The sequence below is a fragment of the Lycorma delicatula genome, chromosome 6, assembly GCF_047948215.1.
Source record: "Lycorma delicatula isolate Av1 chromosome 6, ASM4794821v1, whole genome shotgun sequence".
Lineage (NCBI taxonomy): Eukaryota > Metazoa > Arthropoda > Insecta > Hemiptera > Fulgoridae > Lycorma > Lycorma delicatula.
Window position 1 is genome coordinate 48,972,546 of NC_134460.1, and position 23,802 is coordinate 48,996,347.

At 26.6% G+C, this 23,802-nt stretch overlaps 1 protein-coding gene across 1 annotated transcript in view; it reads right to left on the minus strand.

Annotated features, from left to right (window-relative positions):
• Window positions 1-1,596: 1,596 nt before the first annotated feature.
• The window catches only part of LOC142326607 (very-long-chain 3-oxoacyl-CoA reductase-like), a 44,279-nt gene continuing 22,073 nt past the window's right edge, over window positions 1,597-23,802 (minus strand). The window contains exons 2-6 of the mRNA XM_075369196.1: window positions 17,360-17,406; window positions 14,459-14,534; window positions 7,316-7,644; window positions 3,119-3,334; window positions 1,597-2,719 (exon numbers count right to left, since the gene is read on the minus strand). Of these exons, the coding sequence (XP_075225311.1) occupies window positions 2,573-2,719; window positions 3,119-3,334; window positions 7,316-7,644; window positions 14,459-14,534; window positions 17,360-17,406 (815 nt within the window). The 3' untranslated portion in view covers window positions 1,597-2,572. The remainder of the gene's footprint in view (window positions 2,720-3,118; window positions 3,335-7,315; window positions 7,645-14,458; window positions 14,535-17,359; window positions 17,407-23,802) is intronic.

The window sequence follows — 23,802 nt, forward strand, 5'->3', positions numbered from 1 at the left end:
CATACACAGCTACTACTACACCTAGTAGGAGTGCGTTCAGCAGTTACTAGGAGTCTGTCCTACGGCAAAAAATACTGTGGAGCGAAGGAGAGATTTTTATACAGTGACGTTGGTCAGCCCAAGCTGCGAGGTCCGGCATACCTTGGTATGTCAGTTCCAAAGAACAGCTGGGGACTCCGAGTAGGAAGCTCGAATACCACCAGGACCCGACGTCTTTAGGGGATAGTTAAGATCATAGTCCCACTGGGGAGTATTCTCTCTGAGCAATCTTCATTTGAGGCAAAGGCATTTCAAAACCATAGTCCCGGTGGGAAACTTCCTTCTGGGAGTTCCCGACTTGAAGCAAGACAGAATTAGGACCGAGACCCGGCTTCTGGAGTAGGGTCTAGGTTTAGCACAGCTGAGCCTGGCTCCCTGCATCATAGGTTGAGTCAAGCATAAATAGAAGACTTTACATCTGTCATGCCAGATGTAAAGTCTGTAGATGGGGAGGCCGTTTATTGGACACTCCCCTGCGCTGAGATAAACTTAATTGAGGGTCCGGCCCAGGGAAGAGGAATAAAAGCTCTTTTTGTATATTCAGTTACAACTTTTCCATTGTAATCATCTTATATTTATATTTTTCACATATTCGTTTTGCTCAAATTAAATAAATTTTATGGTCTAGGTGCTTGAAAAATCATATTCCATTGTTAATTCTAACATATTTAAAATAACTGTTAGAAAAATACCAAAAGAATTTGCTGTTAACATAAAAAAAATTACCTCTTTTTTAGCCATAAGAATTAATTTTAATTCGGTTAAGCATGAATTTTTTAGTGTTATCCAAGAGATTAATTCAATTTTAAATACTGTAATAAAACATTCTTTTTCAAATAATAGTAGAATTTATAAGTAAATAGTTTAACTATGGCTAATTATATTTCAAGAATCATAAATGAAATATATATAGGAGTACATTTAATAATGGTATAAATTTAAAATAATATATATATATATTTTAATTAAATGAAATGTTAATGATTCCTTCATATCTCTAAATTATAGTATGCAGATATAAAGTAAAATAATGAATAAGATTATTGCTTAATTTATTACATGGCTGTATTAATACAAACTTAAAATTTACTTAAGAAAATAAAAATAAACCAGCTGTTAATTATTTTTATTCAGTGATCATAAAAATGTGATGTCATAAAAGGAAACACTTTTCAAATGAAATAATCCTTAAAACAAAATTTTCTGTCGCACAGAAAAAACCATTCTGGCATCAAATTCATGTTACTTAAGAATATTTTTAATTAATAAACAAAGAATTTAACAAAGAAATTAATAATATTTATAACACAACTACATCAATAAAAAAATAAATTTTTTTAATACATTAATCGAAAAAAAAGAAAAGATTTTTCAACATGATAACTAACAAAAATACACATTTAAAAATTATATAAAAATAAAGTAAACCGTATTATTAATGATAATAATTATTTTAATGTTGGAAATATATTTATAATACCAAATCTTTTTTTAAATATGAGTATATTGAAATAATATTTCATATATATATATATATATATATATATATATATATATATATATCATTTTAATCAGGATCATTTTAATTGCTCAGGAATATGTAGTAAAACATATAAATTGTTATAACACATAATCTTGTGCATGCGCCAACACATACCCACACACACACACACATGTACACTAACATATTACAGACTTTTTACTTTGTGAAAATATGTCGACAATAAAGTTTATTAAAGACAAAGACAACTTCATTTATACAGCTAAAGATAATTCTAGATATGAAAGTTAAAAATTCTATTAATTATTGAAATATTAACAAGGACAAGTTATGAACAGCTGGAGAAAGTATTTTTTATTAAAAAAAAATAAAATTTAATAAATTAGATAAAACGTTTTTGAAGTGATATATTATTTAATTGCAAGTTTAAGCAATATTAATGAAAAGTTAATGCAAATTCATTATCTTATAATTAGAAGGGTAATAATCAGAATATCTGGATTTTACCTGTTAAACTTGTAATTTAAATAATTGCTTCATACTTTCTTTGATAGACTTAATAATCTATATATTTTTAAAAATTATTTGATTTAATTTTCTTCATTTAATAAAAATGTATATTGAATTTAAAGAAATATAAAATAAATCTTCTTCTACAGACATATAGTCTGATTGGATGACTTAAAAACTGATTGACGATAATCATGTTGGCAGTCATCATGGCAAAAATATTTCTTTCAAGTTTATTTTAAGAACAAACAAAATAAAATGATTACAAATGATGATAGTAACAAACCAAGATACTAACCACAATAATAGTTAAATGATCAGGATTATGAGTCCCATTTATAGCTCTTTTATATATTTAGTTACCACATTAGTACAGAAAAAAATTATCTTAAATTATGAATATACATAAAATTTATTAAAGAGACAATCAAAAACAATGTAAACAATTAACTTAGTTATAAGTTATTTATATATTTATTTATTTTTATATGTTATGTACATCTACTTATACAGAAGTTTTTATTAGGATTTTAATTCATCTTTATTTTTCACAACTCTTGTAGCTGTTGATTGTACACCGTATAATTTTGCCAAATATCCAAGCAGAAAACCATTTTGCCAGATATAAAATGATTTTGCGAATTCTAATTGTAATCTGCTATAAACCTCCTAAAAATAAAAAGTATCATTTTTTATTAACAGTTTGTTATGATAATATTATTAGCAAGATAATTAGGTTTTTGAAATGTCTTTCATTACAATTTAAATGTTTATCAATTTTGTTTCATGAAAAATAGTTTTTCTGCACCTATAATTAAAACCACTGCTTTCCAAATAAGAAGCACAAGGATTATTATTTTAATGCAAAATAACAACTTTTATTTATTTCTTTTTCGCAAAATAATGCTACTCTATTTAAAGTTAAATATTAAATTGAGGTTAAAATATTAAATAACCTCTGCAACGTCTACTAATAATTTTTACTATGTTAGTTGTTTATAAAATAAAAATTCAGACTGTAAGTAAGATGGTCAGATAAAATTATAGTTATTTAAAATGTATACTTACAAAAATATCATGTGAAATATAACCAGTTGTGACATCAGATATACCGATTGTTTTAATTGCACTTTTAACGTATTCATCAGCAGATGGAAGCAACCAAGGTACAGTAGAGGATGTTGTCATTTTTGTTGAGACAAAACTGCTTGTTAAACAATGGACAGTAATTCCATATTTTCTATATTCCCTATTTAAGTCTTGACTAAATTTTAATATAAATGCCTGCATAGAAAAAATATTATTGTATTAAACATTTTAGAAAATACTGTATGTTTGTAGTTCAAAAAATTAATAAAATTATAGTCTGGATATAAGCTTAAGTCCTGCAGCAATTACAAAACTCATTGTACTATTATGCTTATGTTTCTTTCTGAAACATTTTTTATTTTCCATTATCTGTTTTTTTAATATTTTCTAGTAAACAATTGATAAAGCAAATAAAACAAACTCTTCATAAGTTTCATATTAAAACTGTCCTTGATTTCTATGAACATTTAAAATTACAATATGCAAATAAACAACTGTGAATAATTTACATTCAATGCATTGACAAAGGTACACTTAGAAGCTTCTAAAAGTATTAATTATGAAATTTAATTTTAAAATGAGGCCAGCCACTTAAGCTATTTACAGATTCAAAAATTTGAACCACTTTTGGGAAGAAATTGGTTCTTCGACTAGTTCTTCATCTAGGTTCTTCAACTTAGCTTATTTCGTATTACTTTTTAGGAAACTATTATATTTTTGCAGCTTTTTTAATACCGTTATTATTGAAATAATATATTTTTCAAGTTAAATGTCTTTTTATATGAGTTTTATGTCAACTACTTAGCTACATCAATCAATTATTTTAACCGAAATAATTATTATAAACAATTCCTGATTCAGATACCAAAAAATCTTGGTTACTATATTAACTCTATTCCAAAGTTCACAAATTATCAAACCTGGGTTTAAACACATAAAAAATTTAAAGATAACCATCAAAAACTGACATAATCATTCACAATTCTTCCTCCAAGTCATAAATAGAAAATTATTAACATATACAAAATGTTGCGTGTGCTGCACAATATTCTCTTTCATAAGGATGAACTGCACACAAAATACTTTGTTGATTTCAAAGATACAGCAGAATATAAATTTCAGGAAAAAATAAATAATAAGTCAAATAGTAACACAGATTAACAAAACTGAAAAAAATGCCCACAAATTTGAAAAACAGATACTAGAACCATTTAATTAAATACACACACATATTGTAAAATTTGTTAAAGAATTAAACACATGCTCAGACTCAGATAAAGTTTTTATAGCATTTGCCTGAAAATAAATCATGTACAATTAATTTAAAAAGCATTTTACATGATTTAATGCTGTATATGCCATTGATAGCAAAATTCAAGTATTTTGTATTTCTTTTATATTATATTTTATGGTCACTATATTTTTGTCCATGTTGGTCAGCAATGAGAATTATTTTTAAATTATAAACTTCTGTAATGACAAATCAAACCAGATTTTAAAATAAAATCTTAAAGTTAAACATTTGGCCTTTATTGGCCAATCCTTACATATATGTCGCGCGATCTCACAGTTGAAACAATGCCCTCGCCTATAGGGACCGCTACAGGACCCAGCCCGGTGCCCACTCCTCCAACATATATGCATAGCAACGCTCCTCAACTGACCTCCTTGAAACCCAGAAAGACACCCACCCAATGTGGACATGGCCATCCTTCAGTAATTTATGCGCGAGCAGAGGCGGGACCGCCACCGCTTCGCACACCTGATCTCCTAGACCACCAGTTCCACAAGACTGTCACTTTCACAACTCTCTGACTCATCCTCATGAATGATAACCCATGAAGGCCTCCTCCTACCAGATCTTCACTCTCAACCAGAGTAAAAACCTCACTCAGAGAAGGGAGATATCTCCAAGCTGATCTTGTTCAGCCATAGTTCAGCAAAAAAAACAAAATATAAATAAATGAAATCAGTTAATTAATTTAAATCAGTCAATGATTCAAATTAATTCATTAGCCAAATTAAATCAGCCAAGTGTCCGATAAACAAAAATAGCCGGAAAACACAAAAAAAAAGAGAAGTCTTCAAGTATAAAGAAAATCTCAAGTTCAAAACATAAATAAAACAACACTGGAAGAGGGAATTTAATTCTCAAAATTTCCCTGCTTGAAACAGCTCATAGAAAAAGATTAAAATTTTTCTTAAGTCTATACAAACACGTAAAGATCGAGTTAAGTAACTCCCTAACTCAAACGTAAATAAACCGAAAAAATAATATAACCACCTAGGCCTTAGTTACCCTAGACCAAAGAAACAAAATAAAGTTTAATATCACCAAAAAAAAATCACTAAATAAAAACCACAAAACGGCACATAACTCCAAAATGATAGTTAATAAGAAATTACAGACCAACCAAACAATACAGGTAATCACTTAGTTCATAAAGAAAACTTACCAGTACCATACTAACACAAAGTTAACAAAAACAAAAAACACAAGAATGTAAAATAACTAAACGAAATATCACAAAACAACAAACGAAACAACGAATAACAACAAAAAGAACAACCAAAAACGTAAAACAAAGACATAGTGGGCATCCAAAGACATAGCAAAAACAACACGTCTGTACTCTTACAGATCTCAACCTAACCTCTCAATTCAGACACATTTATTGCATTAAACAACACGCAATATCAGTGGCTGAATATGCATCTTCTAATGTCATTAGAAGAGGTGAAAACTTACAAGTTTGGCTGGCTATTTGCCAATGAAAATGCAAATACTGTCAATGGATGACTTATAATGTATAAAAATTACACCAAAAAAAACACCACGGTCAACATGTTAAAGCAGCTATTTTATGTTTAGGTTTAACATTTGTTTGGTAGTTTTTTTATATGAATTGTACTTCAATATGTAGTATTTTATAACCATCCCAACCCCGTAGGGGGAAGACCTTGTAATGTTATCAGTCACCACACCACCCCCTCCATTACAAGCCCTGAAGGGCTTTACTGGAGGTCGTCTTTAGATCCTCTAATTGATTACATCTCACAGTCATCAGCCAGGACTTGGTCGGGATGCCACAGAAGTAATTTATTTAGTAATTATTTATGTAATAATTTATATAATTATATAGTAATAAGTAGAATACTTGCATTTTAATCTGTAATTAATTAGAGGTGTAATATGTTTTTGACCACGGATAGTTACATGATTTTTTGCATATGTGTGGTTTAATATGTGTGTGCAATCTGGCAGGGTAAGGAGCTCCCTACTACACTTGAAAGGAATTAAGATGAAATTCAATCTGTATTGGTCCAATTTAAATGAGGTTTGAACAAGAAGCTTTCTGGGAATTTCTTGATGGTTGCAGACATAGAAATGTTCAATAAAAATGTCATGGAATTTCTTATGTTTGTTTCATAAAATATAAAACATATTCTTTACATGAATCACAATCTTTTAAAATTAACAGTTACTCAATTTTTCTCATTCCTAAAGCAATGCTCATTTTTAGATAATTTAAACAATTATTATTTTTAGATCAATATTGTTGAAATTCTAGTACAGAATGAAATCTCAAATTAATCCCAGAGTTGTTGGGTCCATTGTCAACTCCTTTTAGTCTAGAACATATAAAATATAAGATAATGATAAGCTGTATTAACTGAAGTTCAAAATACCTATACCTCTATTACCTTATAAAAGTTACATATTATTTTATTAGTTCCTCTAAATAGAAAAACAGAAGTTGAATTTGCAAAAAATTTAAAGTTCATGTTAAAATAAAATTAATAAAATGTTATTTTTTTGTGTACCTTTTATTTTGTTCTTAGATTATAAGAGTTAAGATTTATTGTATATATAGACAGTTTTATATATATATATATATATATATATATATATATAGTCAGTTTATTTTGTTTCTAAACACCTTCATTAGGCTTGAGAGTTCAGTACTTTTTACATGCATTAATTTGTTCTTTCATTTATATTTATTAACTATTCGTTGTTTGTAATTACTGTACTACTGGAAGAAAATAATTCATTCATTCAAAAATTAAAAGAGTGTTGTTAGAGAAGACCATACAATTAAAGTAACACTTAAATTAAATTTTATGACACAACTCAGTGGATAAAACACGTGCAGAAATTATCATCAAAATTACTTTTGTTGCTCCATAACATGAAACACCAGGAGTTGGAAGCACTGCAGATAATGAAGACATATTTATTACTACACCACATTTCTTTTTAATCATATTTGGCATTACAACTGAACACATCTTAATCATTGGTTTTAAATTTACTTCTATCATATCTTCTGTTTCATTTTTGTTACAATACAAAAATGGTGCAACACCTGTACTTAGACCGACATTATTAAAAAGTACTCCGATATCCAGCCCGTCCAATTCCTCTTTTATGTATGGCATTACTTTATCAGTATTTGTAAAATCAGCCTCAACAACTTTGGTTTTGATATTGTATTTTTCACCTGAAAAAAAAATATAAGACTGTTATTCTTATTTTTATCATGTTTTTCTTTGTTTAAAGAATAATTATTTATTAATTGTTATATAAGAAATATAGACCAGTTTTTAATACAAATGGAAGCAGTACTAAATAAAATCAAATGTTGTTAAAATGTAACTATAATAAACAAATAGAAAATTTTAAAAATGAAAATTGGAAAAACAAAATCAATCTTGATGGGAAGATTACAATCACAGTTTTCTGAAATAAATTAATGAACCACATAAAATCTTCTACTGATCAAATTTCAATAACAAATATACATAAACAGTTAAAGAAATTCATAAGTCCTACTAAAATAATCATAATTCTAAGTCATAATAAGAAGTCTTACTAAATCATTAGTAAGACAATGTACAAAATTCTTAGTAGTCAACCTTTTAGTAAAGTATTAAAGATCAGATGTTTAAAATATTGAAACCTATTAAATAAACTAATTAAAGTAGCTAAATTAAAATATTAAAAAAGTAAAATCTCGCTTTGTAAAGGAAATGATTAAATAACATGGGACTGTTTAGAATAAATTCTAGATATAAAATATCAGAAGTACTTTCCAGATATTGACCACAAATTCTCTAAATAAGCATTTTTCAAAAGTAGGGAAAATATCTGTAGAAAAACTATTAAAATGATAATTTAAACAACTCATATTTTCAAATTTTATCAACTCAAATATGAGTCTTGCAATTTCTTTTTTCAATCACCTGATTAATTAAAATGAAATAATTAATGCTTTATAAAAATAACTCATCTCCTGGTATTAATAAAAGAAATAATATTTGTTTAAAAAATATAACCTCTTTCATATTCTTTTATTGCTAATAATAATAACAATGAATGAATAAATGATTGGAAATTGGTTACTTACTAATTAATTTTTAAATTTCCAATGTAATACCATTATTTAAATTTGAAAATCAAAAAATTCATGAAAATTATTATCCTATAGTTTACTAAGTAATTCATCTAAGATCATGGAAAGTACTCCAGGGAAAGAGTTTTGATGGTAAAATTAAGGAAAGATATGTCTCATTACAATATTCTCATCTTTCTTTTTCCTGTTTAGCCTCCGGTAACTACCGTTTAGATAATTCTTCAGAGGATGAATGAGGATGATATGTATGAGTGTAAATGAAGTGTAGTCTTGTACATTCTCAGTTCGACCATTCCTGAGATGTGTGGTTAATTGAAACTCAACCACCAAAGAACACCGGTATCCACGATCTAGTATTACTATATTCTCATCTAGGTGGTTTATATCAATCAATAGGCTTTAACCCTTAGAGCTTCAAGGTAACGATATATCGTACATGAGTGCTTGTGCTAAAGGTCTCACCCGTACGATATATCGGTATGTAGTTTTTATGTTCATATATTTCTTTACGTTACTGCTAGATCACTCATATATATATATATATATATATATTATCTTTTCTTAAAGCTTACAATTCGTAGATATCGATAGTGTAGGTTGTTTTCATTTTACGATACGCATTTTAAAGAATAATCGATTTAAAAATTCCGGTAATCTCTGATGTAAACAGAAGTTTGTTCCGTCCATTCATGGTTATGTTTTGGTTACTCCGTCCGTTTATAAGGGATTTTTTACAGGTATTATAGTATTATTTTATGAAATTAGTTTCAGTTATAGTGTTAGTTGTAGTTTTAGTTACCGTGATCCGTAAAATATTCAGATTTATTCGTTAGTTCGGTGTTTTTTTTTCTACAATGTCCGGGCGTTGTAGATGTCTTACCGATGCAGAAATTAATAACTTTTTTGTTGATGATACTGATAGCGATTTCGAATTATCTAGTGACAGTGGGGCTGAAGAAGATGATGAATTAATCACAAGCGATAGTAATGGAGATTCAGAAGATGAGGCATACAGAAACATCATTGAACCGGAAGATAATGTCCCTCTTCCACATCAATTTTTGGAACTCCCCGGCCCAAAACATATGCCTAATCCAGGTTCCACACCTGTAATTTATTTTTATTTATTATTTACACTTAATTTATTTGAACTGATGGTAAAAGAAACCAATAGATCAGGCGATAAATATTTAAATGCAAATAGAAATAGGCTGTCTGAACCACACCGAAAATGGAAAAATATTACCATTTCTGAAATGAAAGCTTTATAGCATTTTATAGCTTGCATTGTACAGTATCATCACAGGCAACCCCGTGGTTTGGTAAAATGTTATCAGCGCACCATTTTAGAATTATTTTGAAATTTCAAAGCATAAATGATACAAAAAATGGTAACACAAAAATGTCAATAACTGTAAATAATATGAATTTTTAAGTGAATTTTTTTTAATTTTGTTCAGAAATAAGTTTAGTTTTTAGAAACAGTGATAGATTAGATATAAATAGCAAGGATGTTTTTCAAATAAAGAACAAATTCAGTATTTTTTTTTTTTTAATGAAAAAAAGTTGAATTGTATTTTTTAAATAATTAATCAAGGGTATAACACCATTTTGGATCTCAGCACCACAATCTACATAGTTTACTGAGTAATTACAATTTTTTTCATAATTTTATCGTGTATATTTTTATTTCTGTGGCATTTCTACCAAACATCTACTTTTTCTGAAAAACGTGGTTGAGACTTTTAACTAGTACTTACAAAATAGGCTTGAGGTCGAAAGGGTTAAAATATATATATATATGAAACCTTTTTATCACCTCTTACTTCCCTATAAAAGTTGTTACTGTTTTTTACTGTTTTTATTATGCTGATTCTTAAACAAATTTAACAGTATGCAGAATACAATCCCTCTGCACTTGTAAAAAATTAATAAATTTTGGTATAAATCATTTTCTTGCTAATAGAAATAGCTAAATCAATGATAAATGTAATCCTTAATAAATAAGTAATAATCGATAATAAATAAATGGATTATATCCAGAAATGTTTTTTCTTTAATCCATTTGGAATATTTTTCTCAAATATCTTTTTCAGTTTAAACAACTAAACCCACCTCAAAACATTAATCATTGAAATGAAAATTGATCACTTCACACATTTTGCTTCTGATTTCTTATCTGTTACTTGTTGCTAGCACTCAAACTTACCTTTACTGGCAAAAACATAAATATATGAGATATAAAATATTTTTTTTTTTTAGATTTGTGTATAATTTATATTTTATTATTAATAAGTTTAAAAACTGGTAAATGTAAGATAAAAAAAATAAAATGGATTGAAAATTTTACGCTACAAGCATCACTATTCACACTTTCACTATTTACACTTTAAGTGTAATTCCCAGGTAAGAAAACTCTTTGAACCAGGCCTCTATCTGAGCCATCAATCCCTACAAATAAAGCAGTAGCTTGCCAAATGGTTTTATTTAAAAATATATTTTATGAGTTATTTCTTTTGTTCATTTAACTTTTTTTTTTTTAATGAATATTTTTTTGGTATTTTAGTACCGATCTTGGTTTGTTTTACTTCCATTTGTATAAATCAGTTGGTATTTTTAATTTTTGCCTGTATAAGTACATACATAAAATCTATTTATCTACATTTATGGATATCTGGTTTTTAGTTTTTTGACAAAGTTATATAATTATTTCCAATTCTATTAAGACTATTTATTTGTACTTAACAGACAACAATAAACTCATGGTTGTTCATCCTAAATGAAGAAACACATTAACTTCCAAGTATAATCACCATGTTATCATGAACAAATCTACTTTAACTTACGGTTGAAACAAACCCCTTTGATATTAAAACAAACATGAAGGAAAAAGACATTTCAAGTGAAGTGAATAGCAAGAGGACATATAACAGTGGAGAGGCTATCTTGAAGGATGGGTGTGATTTGTCATTGTGCTCATGACCGACATAGCATCTCTAACACATATTTATATATTAAATAAAATGCAACATCACCCAGTCTATATTTAATTTACTGCAAAACTCTACAAAATTGTTCATGAGAAAAAAACAGAATTTTCATTATTCTGTCAACAGGCAAAGAATTTATCAGGGAAGATTTAGATTACATATCACCATCCTAAAAAAAAACAGCTTTTAAGGTCGGGTTAAGATAGTACACTTAATATCCCGACAGTCAACAAATAAAACATATAGGATGTAGCATCCTGGAAAATCGGATATCATGTAGCCAGAACAAAAAGCTATAGCCAAAGACAATTTTTTTAACAAACAGTCACTTGAAGTAATCAAAGTTGTAAAAAAATTTGTGAAATTTAAGCCAAAAAAACTCAGTTGGGAAAAGTAAGGAACTAAATCTTAATATACATTGTGATGCCATGTACATGTGCTATACAATAAATCAGCCAATTATAACTTCAATATTTTTCTCAAAAATGGTAAAATAAATATCTAATAATTGTCATTTTCTTAATAGCTTAACATAAAAACAATTTTGTTCATCACAATAACATAGTGTATAGGTTATTCAATTTTTATTTGGACAAAATATCATACACACTTCACAATTTTACTTTTCAGATTGGCATGCATCCAGTGTCATTGACAAGACTGAGTTTATAGAAATTAGTTGTGCCATTTTAGAATAACAGTGGAACGAACAGTTATAACATCTTATGTTATTAGAATGAAAATATTACAGACATACATACTTGATTGTCAAAGACAGAACCTTTCTTTTATAGCAATTGGAAAGAAAAAATTGGATTAGATAAATTTTAATTACATGAATTTAATTTTAAGTGTAAATAATAACACCTACAGTAGAGATTTTATATTTAAAATAATATAGCATCTACTGTATTTTACTAACAATTATTAATGAGTAAAACAACATATACAGCAGTTATTAATTGAAAAGAACTCACCAAATGGAAGCACCTTTCAATCCTTAGTTCACCATCAGTCTTGGTTTTTATAGTGATATTTTTTAAAAAGAAAATTTTCTTTATCTGTTCATGGATTCTTTTAGTATTGTCAGAAATAAAAACTAAATAAATTGGAAATAAAAACTGTAATAATTCTATCTGTAAATAGAAACTGATAAAATAGATTGTTTTTATCAATAAATGGGAGTTAGCCATAGAAAGGTGAACTGACATAAAAACAATCATTAAAAGCTTTTTTCAGAGTAGACATTTAGAGATCTGTTATGTTCATTTGTATAGTTCATTTTTTATATTTGTAAAGTGACATGGTATCATGTTGAAGGCAGTTCCTAGTGAAAAATACTTTCTAGAATATCAAGTCTGAGATTGCTGGAAAATTTGAAGCAAAGGGTGCATTTTACAACAGATAAGGATAAATGAGAGGCAGTATACAGGATTTACAGATCTAAAGGCTACATGGCCATCATAAGTAAATTAAGTAAGAAATAAAATGTAACAATTTTTATTTAATCTTTATTCTTTATATATATATATAATATATATGTACATAGTTGCATGTATATTTTTTTTCTAAGAATAAATGACTACATATATGGGAATCTGTTGTGGAAATAGTTTTGTATAAGCATATTAAACATGCCAAGCCTGATTGGTATTCACTTCTAGGAACTTCTGGATGAATGTACGATATTACTGCCATCGTGAACTTCAGAAATTTTTTGGGCTTAACTGTACTGATGACCATAAAATCCATTTCATTAAAGTAATATTAATTGTAAATTTTAAACATTAAAAATAAAGTATAATTGATTCGCTCTATTGTAAAAAAACATAAACATTTTTTTCTCTTTAAATGGTGTGAATTTATTAATTTATTTCTATTTTAAATTGACATTAATTAATTTATGTTTCTTTTATTACAAACATTTAAGTTCTTATATATTTTATTAAATTCAATTCAAGTGTTAATAATTTATATTTAAAAATATATTTAAATATAGTGCCAAAATGATACACAATATTTACAAATAGGTAGTTTTAGTAATTGCAGAATAATTTCATTTAACTTAGCTGACTAAGATAGCAAACATCTATTTATTACTACAATTGTAAATTTTAATTAATTTTTTTAATCGACTTTTCATAAAAAAGAAAGGAAAATCTTTTATTAAAATTTAAACATTTTTACCTTAATATTTTATATCAAAGAATGAATTTTTTTATTGTGGTCACATATTATTTACATCACACACACACACGCGCGCGCGCGCGCACACACAACATACCTATTAAAACAACTAAATAAAAAAGCCAAAATAAACTATTAAAAAATAAAATTATGCTTTTAAGGAAATAATTAAATAACAATTTATTTTTATTTATCATTGTGTGTATGTGCACACATGTGTATTGTATTTACATTCACATACAAATCATACATTCATTTAATTTTTCTCAAATATTTAAAAACATGGTTAAGTTAATAAGCATTAACATAAAGTTTTTTATTGTATCTTTTTCTTACTAAGATTACTATTGCTTTAATTTCTTAAATCTCTTTTGCTTTTTATTCTTTGCTTGCCCAATTGTATTTTTTAAGTTTGTATTTGCCAATTAGTAGTTATAAATTTGTTGTAATCATTTTGTTTAGCTATTTGTTTTCTTTTTATGTACAAATTAAGATACTTTCATTATTTAGGTATAAATTATTAGTCAATGAAAAATGTTTTGATTTTTTTGTGACTTATTGATGAAGTGAATGTTTATTGAAATGTTATTCGTTTCTTCTCTATACCAGTATTAGAGTTCATAAAAAAAATTCAAAAAAATTATTTTAACTGTAACATTATATTTAAAAAATTCAGTTTTTGTTAAAATATTTTTTAAAACTCAGTTTTGTTAAAAATTACATACTTAATTGTATGGCAAGATCATCAAGTTTTTTCTTTGTTCTGCTTATCAATATTAAATCCATTCCAATTTCTGCCAGCTAGAAAAGAAAATAATTTGATTAGTTAATAATAGAACAATTCCTTACACATTTTCTTATAAAATAGACTAAATTAGATTTAATATAATATTTTTTTTAAATTTACATATAAGCAATAATCTAATTCAGAATTACAGTGAACAGAAACACTTTAAAGTAGAAATTGAAAGATTCACATCGAAAACTTGACCAAACATCACAATATTTCAATCGACAATGAATCTACACCGGAAGTTCAAGAATGTTTATTTCTTAAACTTGTTAGCAAAAAAAATTGAATGAAATTTTCTATTCAAGTGATGATGACATTTAAACTTTGCAACCTCCCACTTCCAAAAAAAAACAAAAAAACAAGTAGTTCAATCTGTTCTACGTTTCAAATTAAACAGAAAGTGAGAGATATATTTTAGAGGATTGGTGTATATAAACTTCCTTATATTTAAGAATAAGCAAATGCAGTAAATATGAAAGAAAAAAATACTTGAGAATTTCATTTAAAAAATGTTTTCAGAATCAACTTCAAACTTTTTTTTACCTATTGTGAAAAAACTATGATATTCTTCATATTTTCCTCCTTTAAATATTTGAAAAACACGATTCCCAGTCTTGTAATAGAAAAAATACGTTATTTCTGTATTTCATTTAAATTCATATTATAATGTAAGGAATATTATATGATTAATTAATGTATTGTTATGATATTCCGTTACAATGAGCAGTGAAAATCATGTATAATTACCAACTGTGTAATAACGACTGAATTAAATGTTATATAATATTTTTATATTTTCAATATTAGTATGGTTTTCTGAGCAATATTTATTTAATATAATATTTTAGAATTCATATCATAATATTTTCAGTTGTGGGTGCTATTGTGTTAACTGACTGATACTGCTCTTTTCCTCCTGATATTCGATGATATTTCCAAATGTGTTTTTCTTAACTTAGAAAGACAAGTTTTTAAAAAGTGATAAAGAAGCGAGTTGGGTTTAAATTGTATCTGATCATTTAAATCAGTTGAAACTTTGAACCGGATGTTTCTGTTTTTGTGTAGTACTAGGTTACTGCAAAAAATGTAATATTGTCTTATATATTTTTTAGGCTAAAAGAGTTTTTGATCATTTTTTTCCTTCAATTTTTTTCCTGCTTTCAATTTTGATTTTTTTGGTTCTATGTCTTTAATTTTATTATCTGAATAAGGACCCTTTTGCACTCCCTATCGGATTTAGTTAAGTTTTATATAGTTTCCTTATTCTGTTATTTTAGCTTTTATATTTTAAAGAGTCTGTGATATTATTTTTGGGTTTTATTTCACCTTTTTAACTTAGTTATAAATTCTTTATTATATAATCTATATTAGTTTTAAACCTTATTTCATTCTATTATTTTAGTGTATTTTACCTTTTTATTAAGAAAATTCCGGGCGATGATAACACACAGGCGTTTTTTGCCCCCAAACAAAAAAAACATTTAAATCAGTTTACCCAGAAATCAGAACTGTGCTGATTGTGAGAGGTGGAGAAATATATATATAGTCATTAACTCAGCACAATACCAATATCAAAGCAATACTATAAGTATTACTGTGATGAAAATTGATTATCCTATTTTGGATTCAGAATTTGCAGTAACCCAGTTTTATTACACTTCCAAATTTAACAAATCCCCTTTATTCTGTTCAAATTAAATTTACTGAAATATTTTTAAGAACTATATAGAAAATTAACTTAAACATTACAAATTATATAAATAATGTACACACAAAATGATCAGATATAAATTCAAATCTAACACACTTTTTGTCGATATTCAAAAACATTTCTTCCTAACTCGAGAAATCGTACATTCAGGAATATCATCTTTGTCCAAAGTGTTAAAAGAACAGCACCAGTACTGGTGGCTGCAAAATCCACTGGAAGCATTATAACTTCAGTTTTTAAAAAGTGATATTTCTATAAATATGATTCAGTTTGCCACTGAAAAATTATTAGCTTCAGTGTTTATTTAGCAACTAAGATTTTCTCTAAAGTGATGTGCAAATACTTGATGTAAACTAGTTGCATTCCTCTGGTAGAATAATAGTATTCTGTGTTTTACTCTCTTTTGTTAATGGTAGGATACTAAATTCTAAACAAAATAAAATAAAGCTAAATATAATAAAATTAGATCAATGTTAGATTACGAATCTGAATTGTGGACTACAATAATCTGGACTACATTATACTACGTACCTTCAAATTTAACAATGATTAATTATGAAATATTTTTAGAATTTTTTTTTAAATTGTGCATGACATGAATTTATGATATAAAATATGATATTAAAAAAGATAAAATGTTTACGTAGTAAGCACCATTTCTTACTGGCTTGACTATACTCAATAGCTACACATATATTATAAAACGTAATTACTGGCTAAATTTAAGTAGAATGATTGAGAAGGAATAAAGTAGTTTTGTAGTCTTCTTCATTGAGCTAGATGCGTAGTTGCATCTATGAATGCAAATCTTATGAAGTACAGGTGAGACTCACCTTAAAAGAAACACTTTCACTCTCTTTATCACAGGCACTAGGAGTAATAAACATCATTATTTTCAGAGAAAGCAACTCTTCAATTAGTACACCACTTTTTCTCTGTTACTTCAATTGCATTACTGCCATAAGATGGACTGTTATTATGTAAGGCAAAAAATTAATGTATTCCATTCTTAAAATAAAGTAAATGAAGCATTGATGTATTATAAAAATGATCGCTAAGTTTAAATCTGTTTTAATTTCTCTCTAATATTTAATAATTATCAATATTTTTTCTAGAACTTACCTCAAATGTGAAGGATTTGCCAATGCCGTCTGTACAACCTGTGACCACTGACATAAAAATTCACAAAAATTAATCAGTCATAAAGAAACAAAAGAAAACTATAATATAATCTATATATATTCTTATTTTAACTATGATAAACCTCAAGAAAACAGTTCATCTATAATTCACATAAATATCCAGACAGTAGAGAGTAAAATGGTGAAATTATAATAGTTAACATTTATTAATTTCATAATTTATAAAATGTTCCTTGAAGTGTAATATCTCTTTAATTTTCAATTCATTATATCTAGTCTTGATATAATCTATTTCATATTATAGAAAAATAAAAAATGCTGGCAAAGAATTACAAAACTTTCCTGCCGCTATGCCTTATATTTAACAGAATTTTAAAATGGAAATAATATAATAAAATTAATTTGTAATGTAAAATTTATAATTTTAAATAAAAATGTAAATTATGTTTAATATTATTCATCTTTACGAATCCAAAAATCAAATAATATTTAGTGCTAAAAAAATAATAGTTTTTAAAATAAATGAAAATAAAATAATATTTTAGAATTCAATTTTAAGAAAAATGTTTACACTTTTTGAAAAATTTACTTAAACTAATTTTAAAATTAACATGGAAATTAAAAAAAGAAATATTTTTTTTGGAAACTTTCTTATCAGAGGAGAGATATTAACTTATTCTAGAGGCTTTATTGTGTTTAAAAAAAATACATTTTGAACATTAAAAATCTTAAATTGCAAAAGAAGATTTATTTTTTTTTTTACTTTTGGAGGGGAAGCTTTCAGGTAAAATTACTTTCAAAGAAAATAATCCTCTAGTGGTGATAAAGAATTTTTTAAATAATTTTTTATGATTGTTAAAAAATACAAACATGCAGCCCTAATTCTAAATAAACAAAGTTTTTCTAGGAATTTTCTAGGAGAGGATGAAAATGTATGATTTTTTTTAAAGAAATACTAAAGAATAATGGCTATCAAAAAATTAAGATTTTTCTCATTTTTATTGTGACTGATATCTTGCAAGACTGATCTAAATTTAAAATAAATTTTAAACAATTTTTTTTAAAACTTAAAGTAAAAAAAATATATTTTGTAACCATCGACCTTGGAATGGGATGAACAAACTATTTCTATAGTGGTTGGAAGACTATTAATATAGAAAATATTGTGCAAAAAATTTTCCATTAATCCCCTTTCTTAAGTAAGAACCAGCTAAAAAAAATAAAAATATATGGTCATTTATTGGAGAGGGGGTGAATATTGAAAAAAATCTTTGGTAATTTGTGATATTAATAAAAAAATCTTCAACTTTTGTTTGAAGAATTTTTTGTTAAATTTACTTAGTAGAGCTTTGAAATTTTATTTCAGCCAAAACACTCTTTTCCCTTATTCCTACATTTTGTAAAAATTTAATATATTCTTATCACATAAAGGTCAGGAAAAAAATATAAATTTTGCAACAAAATTTGTTTTTTCTACTTTGTACATTACACAAATATCAATCTGACAAAAATGTGATTTTTGGTTTGCGAGCGTTAAAATAATTTTTTTTTCACACATCATTTACAATTTATAAAAATCTATTAGTTTTGGTTAAATAAAAATTTTTTTAGATGTCACCTTAAGGCGCAAAACTTAAATAAGACCAATTTTTTTAGATTATTTTCTCCGATCGATTACTTTCCCATTATAGCTATAGCCGGAAAATAATAGTATAATCTGAAAATCATATAATTGTCGCCCAACATTTTGGTTAGCTTGATTAGTAATCAGTTGATCTGTAATGTTCTAAGACATATTTAGATGAAACACCAGGTAATTTTAACTTATTTTTAAAAGTATCTTGATGATTCACTTTCCTGAAATCTTCACAAAAATATTCATTTAACAGGTAAAACTTACTGCAATGTCATTTAACTTGTAACACCTGCTCAAATTTTTAACTACCTCCAAATATTCTTTCAGTATTTAGAAGAAAAAAGATAAAACTTTTAAATATTGTTAGCCGGTTAACAATAATTGTTAATTATTGTCAATTCTAATTTTAATTATTGTCATTTTAAGCTTTTTGAAAACCTTACAACTAGTAATCAATAAACAATTTATTCATTCATTAATTAATTATGAAGTTATTTTTTTTTTTTTTTATTTCTAAAAGATACTCATATAAACATAGCAACCAAATAGAGAAATTTTTTAAAAGAAAATATTAATATTTTCATTAACATCAGTATTCTGGTGTAATTCTTCTTTAGTTTTATTTGCACTTTTTAAAAACATCACACTTCAAATAAAGTTCCTCATTTTAATAACTGTATATCTTTCTTTCTTTTTCCTGTTTAGCCTCCGGTAACTACCGTTTAGTTAATACTTCAGAGGATGATATGTATGAGTGTGAATGAAGTGTAGTCTTGTACATTCTCAGTTCGACCATACCTGAGATATGTGGTTAATTGAAACCCAACCACCGAAGAACACCGGTATCCACGATCTAGTATTCAAGTCCGTGTAAAAATAGCTGGCTTTACTAGGACTTGAACGCTGGAACTCTCGACTTCCAAATCAGCTGATTTGGGAAGACGCGTTCACCACTAGACCAACCCGGTGGGTAATAAATCTATATCTACTTTTAATCAAATTGTGTGTTTTAAAAAGAACATGTATTGACATCCTACCAACAGCCAACAGTTCAGCTAATATGCAATTATTAACGAAAATGAAATCTATCAAAGCACTTGAAATTTTAGTGTGGAGAGTAGGTATATTAAGAGTAGCTTGTAATTTCAGCCTTTTGCAGCATTAACAACTCAACTTTAACAGCACTGTTGTTAGAATTACAATATTTTTATTGAAATCTCCCTACAGTATTTAATATTTACAAAAAAAGCAATTGTTTATTGTAAACAGCTTGGAAAAGGGAAATGTACACATAATAAGGATATAAATACTATTCTTTACTCTTCTCCCTCTCTCAATATTTTTTTCTCTCTCTGTCTCTCTTTCAGAAGAAGAATGGATTCTTTACATCAATAATTTGTTTTGGTTGTGGTTTGTATGTACTACCTAACAGAGTTTAAAAAGCTCGATTGACATTCAGGGTGGGTATGGGTTGTTGGATCTGGCTTCTTGCTCCTTATGACTTTCTGTCATAATACACTATCCATATGTAATACATATAATACTATATGAAAAATTTCCATGTATGCGTTGCACTTCATAAACTTTGATGCGTAATAAGTGGATTAATTTATGGACTTATATAAAAATCAGACAGCAAAAACCTTTTTTCATACATTTTTAATATTAAAAAATAATTCTAAATAAAAATTTTATGTTAACAGCATAAGTCAGCATCAGTGTAATCTATTTTATATTCCTCTTTATAGATATTTCTGTAATTTCATTTTGTCTGTCAGAATACCTTTTTTTCCATGATGAACAGATATAAAAAAAAAATCAACAAATTAACTCTCTATCTTAATTTTTTTGTATCTATTTCAGTCTCACACAATAATATCCTGACAGATACAGCAAAAACTTCATTGAAATTGGAGCTGGGTATTTACATAAAATATTTAACTTTCATTTTAATTTATTTTTTACAAGTATATATACAAATTATTCTGTCTTCATCTAACAGGAAAACTATTCGTTTTTGTGATATACTAGATGGAGATGTATTTAGTAATTTTTTTCTGGAAACAAGAATTAAAGCAAACAAAATTTGAAACAATTTTAGTATGAATATATTTTTTTCTTTAGACTTCAACCAAATCTTTTCTGCCAGATAATAATTAAGAATTTGTATCCAAAGTAATACTGGATGTATATAGTTTGTTATTAATGAGGCCAAACAATGTACATTGAAGTTGACGAACAAGATTTTCATTTAAACAGTTATACTAATTCAATTTAATGATACCATAAAAAAAATAATAAACGTAAAAAGAAATGAAAATCTTGTTCATTAATTCCAATGTATGAGTGTATTTTTCCGCTTTTATTCAGTGCTAGAAAGAGGAAATAAACAATGAGAGGTTTCTCATTAATTTATTTTCCATCATCTCTTATTATTATAGATATCATTTACTATTTTTATTAAGATAATGTCTATTATCTTTTAAAATATATATAGATCACTATAGGTTCTATGTTGAGTACTATTTACCTTTCTTAGCTTCATTCTTTTATTATATGTTATAATGTAACATATTTTATAATTGTAACATGTTTATAATAAAAGAATGAGCTAAGAAAGTTAAACAGTACTCATCATAGACATCCTTTAAAACATTTATCTCATAAATTGTGATATGCAAAAAAAAAATAAATAATTAATGATCTTATCATAGGTTCGTTGCATCAACATAAACTGACCAATTTTTTGTAGTTAGGTAGAACAAATAAACATGAATAGTGGTTCAACTATCCTCAACGGTCTAACTTTATCTTTTTATTTACCTTACTATACCTAATCTTTGAACTCCTGTTATGTATATGTAAGTAATTTTATTTTGTGGTCATTCTAGATGTAAAATTTTAGATTTTGAATATTTAATTTTAACAAAATTATTTTCAGGCAGCCCATTAAATAAAAAAATATTTATTTGTGTTTTTGTAAAATTTTTATTTCTTTCAGTGAAAGAGATATACAAGGAAGATAATAAATAAAGATGGGAAGGGTGTAACATGAGCATAGGATAAGTAGAAAAAAGATCAAATGTTATTTTATATAAAAAAAGGACATGAATCTAAATTTTTGCAAATGCACAATTAAATTTCTGTGCGATCTTATGCGATTATCATTATCAGAATGGAGACCCTAGTCATAATTCCAATAAATGTTTCCTACAAAATTGTTAAAAAATTATTTGTACTTATTTTTATATAACAAAATTTCATTGCCAAACAGTGATTTCATACTAAATAATGGTTGTGGTCAACCTTAAATGATTTACAAGTCACTTCTGAAAATTACATTGTCATTCTTATGAAAATAAGCACCCCATGCCAAGCTTAGTACATGAGGAGTGAAGTGGTTCACTTTCTTCACTAATCTAATCATACAATTGAATATCAACATACAAAGCCAACCATAATGCAAATAATATTCAATCTTATAAATAACATCTTCACTGTTATAATATGAAATGTTCACCGTAGATAAAGTGAACATCATTACTTTCAAATAAAGCAATATTGACGGGTGACAATTATGTCTCAGACACTTTATATGCATAGCTGTACAAAGAACTGGGACAAATAGTGTAAAGACTAGATGACCATTTCAGTTGTTAGCCAATCATTATCAATAGAAAGTATGTAAAAATTAAATTAAATTAAATAAATAATATGGAAATAAATATTAATTAACAAATAAGTAATATTTATGAAATGCTATAAAACAACTGTTTCTGAAATAAAAGGAATTAAATATGGAAAAACTACACTCGTTTTCGGCAATACCAAATAAAGCATACATTTAGCCTTCCAACAGTGTAGCCTCTAACCGAGAATGTCCATAACAACTTCTGCGTAACACTATAGATTTGTTTAAGATAAACATTTATCTTAAGAAAAATAAAGCTAGTTTGAACATTAAACAAATTAAATACATATTCCATTTGAACTAAATTTAAAGAAAAGGGATTACTGTCTAATATGCTTATCAGAAAAAACCATGTATGTATATATATATATATATATATATAAATACACACACACGCGCGCGCACACACAAAGAGAGAGAGAGAGAGTGAGTGTTCCGGACTCCAGAATGAGTAAAAAATTTCATATTGACATAAGCCCTATTTTCCTTCTGGTCGCCATTTTGTGATTTTTAACAAAAAAACGGGTAAAGTACTTTAATTAAATTTGGCAAATCTAAGACTAGCGTTTTATTCTACAAAATAAAAAATTTTGGAAACGTCACCTTTAAAAATGTCAAAATGGTGGGGCATTTTAATTTTTTAATGTTCAGTATCTTTGTATTCATTTGTTTTATCCAATTTTTACCTATTACGAAATTTATTATGCATTTTATTTTTAAACAGAATGACACCTCAATTGTAAAAATCCGTTGATAAACAATCGAATTATGCAGACAATTAACCCGGCAGTAGGCACAAGCGTACTACATATATAAAAGTCTGATGTGGACGCTACATGACTTCCTTGTATGCCTATTAAATTACATATACACATTTTTTTTTTTTTTAAATGAAAAGTTTATAAAATTTTATTTCATTAATAACTTCTGATGTTTTTTTCTTTTTTTTATTGTTATTATTGAATTATTATTTATTTTTTTTACAATCTGCAGTTAATAAATCAATATATTTAAATTTTTAAAAAAAGTTAAAAAAGGAGATTTGAATAAAAAAGTTAAAAAAAAAAAAGTTAAAAAAAGTCGGATTTGAACTGAT